The sequence below is a fragment of the Gastrolobium bilobum genome, unplaced genomic scaffold (assembly GCF_033153095.1).
Source record: "Gastrolobium bilobum isolate Gb01-03AN ecotype WA unplaced genomic scaffold, APGP_CSIRO_Gbil_v1 utg5611, whole genome shotgun sequence".
NCBI classification, from domain to species: Eukaryota; Viridiplantae; Streptophyta; class Magnoliopsida; order Fabales; family Fabaceae; genus Gastrolobium; species Gastrolobium bilobum.
The window spans coordinates 202,497-205,466 of NW_026897495.1; the positions used below are offsets into that span (position 1 = coordinate 202,497).

The 2,970-nt window shown below is 33.8% G+C and overlaps 1 protein-coding gene across 1 annotated transcript; it reads left to right on the forward strand.

Moving 5' to 3' along the window:
• Positions 1-1,679: 1,679 nt before the first annotated feature.
• Positions 1,680-2,697, forward strand: LOC133307393 (protein PPLZ02-like). Its single transcript, XM_061507899.1, has 2 exons — positions 1,680-1,801; positions 2,148-2,697. The coding sequence occupies exons 1-2, from the start codon at positions 1,719-1,721 to the stop codon at positions 2,695-2,697; spliced, it is 633 nt and encodes a 210-aa protein (XP_061363883.1). The 5' UTR covers positions 1,680-1,718.
• The last annotated feature ends 273 nt before the right edge of the window (positions 2,698-2,970 follow it).

A 2,970-nucleotide genomic window follows, 5' to 3' on the forward strand; every position in this document is an offset into this window, starting at 1 on the left:
TAATATATTAACCTCACTCTCTTGTCTTTTAATGCAAGTAAATTTGATATTAGCTGGAAGAAAGAAAATCCTCTTATAAAAGATATAGAGAAATAGCTAGAGATGTTGATAAAGTTCCAAATCTTTCAATCCATGACATACAACATACATGCTGCTGGTTCTCTTTGTCTCCCTTTTCTTTATTTTATTCAAATAAGAAGAATTCTAAGTGGCAAGTTTAGCATATGAGATAGATTAGATGAGATGACCAAAATTAACCCTTCCACTCTATTCAACTAATGACACAAAGAAAGTTTGATTCAAAACACATAACAGGGTTCTTCTCAGCAACAAATGAAATATAAAAAAGGTAACATGCTGCTTCTTTTCAAAAGAAGTGAATTTTTTTTTATTTGAATAATTTTAAAATTCTTAATTTATTTGGTCTAAATGCACTTAAAAAAAAATTATTTCATAGGGTGTAAGATTTTTTATTTTATTTTTTTATGTGTTCAGCTCAATCTGTAGCATAGTAAATTAATTCTCTGGGCACGTAGGTGAACAGTAGCTACAATAAGAACATGGGCCATACCAACCAAAATCCTGATATACTCACGCGTACAAAGCCCCATACGCGTTTGTTTCCCTTTTTATCATCCTAAGCACTAAGCTGTATATTACCCACAAAATCAATCAAATGCAAAACAAAATTCTCAATTTCAAGCCAATTTGCTTATTAACTAGTAAAATTCAGTCACCTTGTTTGATAGAAGAGAAAAATATAATTGTTTATAGCTTTTTCCATGCAAGTACCGATACTTTATCTCCATGACTTGCACACTTCATTATATGCCCCCATCCCCACATAAAATAAAGAATAAAGGGTTAGTGATCTGATAATAGTGATAAAGATTTGATTGAATTGTTTGATATATTAAGTTAATTATGATGTTCAAAGAATTTTATTTTAACCCATGTGTGTTCCGACTTGGGATTGACCCAATTATAAAATGTATACATTAATAGTAACATATAGATGCAAAATGCAATGTCGTAAACAATATTTATTGATATTTGTTATGTGCCACTACTGATCATGACACCAACAATTTGAAACATCTGATCGCCATCTTGGTCCCCAAATGGTCCAGAGCAAGGTCTAAAATGTGATATTATCTGACAAATTTAACGAAGATGCTCTAATTAAAGTGCCTTTGTTTATTAAGGCAATTGGTGTTTTGTATTTTTGATAATGATATGTTCAAAGATATTATTGTTCAAACTTTACACCATATGAGACAACAGATCACCAGTCATTATCTAAAATTTGCTCCCTACTCACATGAGAAGAATCTATGATATATATTTTATATTTTCTATGAGTTAAAAAAAAAAAAAACCACATAAAAAATATATTTATGTACACTGTGTGTGTGTATCTATAAGTCAAAGTAACTGGCATCGAGTAAGACATGTGAATTGCTATAATCATGGCTTGCAAATTGCTATATAGCCAGTTATCGCTGATAGGGAAAGAAAAAGAAGGTTAGACCTCAAAATCCATGTGGGACCCCTATGCTTAACTGGGTGCCAGATTGTAGTTCAAAAACAGAGGATGTCTGTGAACAATCTCAACTACAAAAACCCACCCCCATCTTCCTCCTTCAATTAGTACCACTCGGCATTTTTCACAACAAAAAATAAACTTTCTGAAAAGAAAACGTTTTCTTTTCCCCAACATGGCCAGGCCTCAACAGCGTTACCGAGGTGTCCGACAAAGGCATTGGGGTTCTTGGGTCTCTGAGATTCGCCACCCTATATTGTAAGAGCACCTTAGCTTCCACACCACATTCTGTTTTTAGTTACATTAATTGAAAAAAGAAGAAGTTAATTTTGTATGCAGGATTGATCCCATTAGTTTGATTATATGTTTGAGGGAAAAGATATATTTATAAATTTTTTGTTTACAAACTTTTACAAATTATATTATGTCTGACTCGATCATACTTTAGTCAAGGATGTATAACCGGTCATACTTAGTGTAATTTATAAAAAAAAATTGTAAAGGGATGATTCTTCTATGTTTTATATATTTTAAAGTAAAATATTCTAATAATTATTTTTTAAAATTGTATTAGTAGAATTATTGAGGTTTATGTTTCCTGTAGGAAAACTAGGATATGGCTTGGTACTTTTGAGACAGCTGAGGATGCTGCTAGAGCCTATGATGAAGCAGCTAGACTAATGTGTGGTGTGAGGACGAGAACAAACTTCCCTTTCAACCCCAATGTGTCTTCTCAGTCATCATCATCTTCTTCAAAGCTTCTCTCAGCAACTTTGACTGCTAAACTTCACAAGTGCTATATTGCTTCTTTGCAAATGATTAGGCAAAAGTTACCAGAGCCTCAGAGAGTAGCTTCAGTTCCAAATGTCATCACCACCACAACCACCAGCAACTTCAATGTGAATAGTAGGGAAACTGATACTGTGTTGTCACATAAGAGACCAAAGCAGGAACAAGAACTAGAGGATAACATGGTGTTCAAGAAGGTTACATCTGTGGACAGTGCTCCTCAACAGTTCAAGCCTCTTGAAGAAGATCATATAGAGCAAATGATTGAGGAGCTTCTTGATTATGGGTCTATTGAGCTCTGTTGTCATTCTAATTCAGGGTCTTTAATTGATGCACAAGCAATGCCACAACACCCAAGATGTTAGACAAAACAATTGAGCATTCTTGTTGTTCACATTGTTCTTGGCAATGATGCTTAGTTATTCTGATAATTAACCCATTTTTATGAACATTACTAGCCTCTTTTTAGTGCTTTTAGCTCCTCGACTCAAGGTCCTAGATATATCTTCCACGTGACCCGTTAGACAATGCTATGTAATTATGTACGGCCCAATGATGTTGTAATCTTTGAAATTATTTGTGTTTTCTGGCCTTATTCTGAGATCATGACCTCGTCCATTAGCGTTTGTGATTGCAGA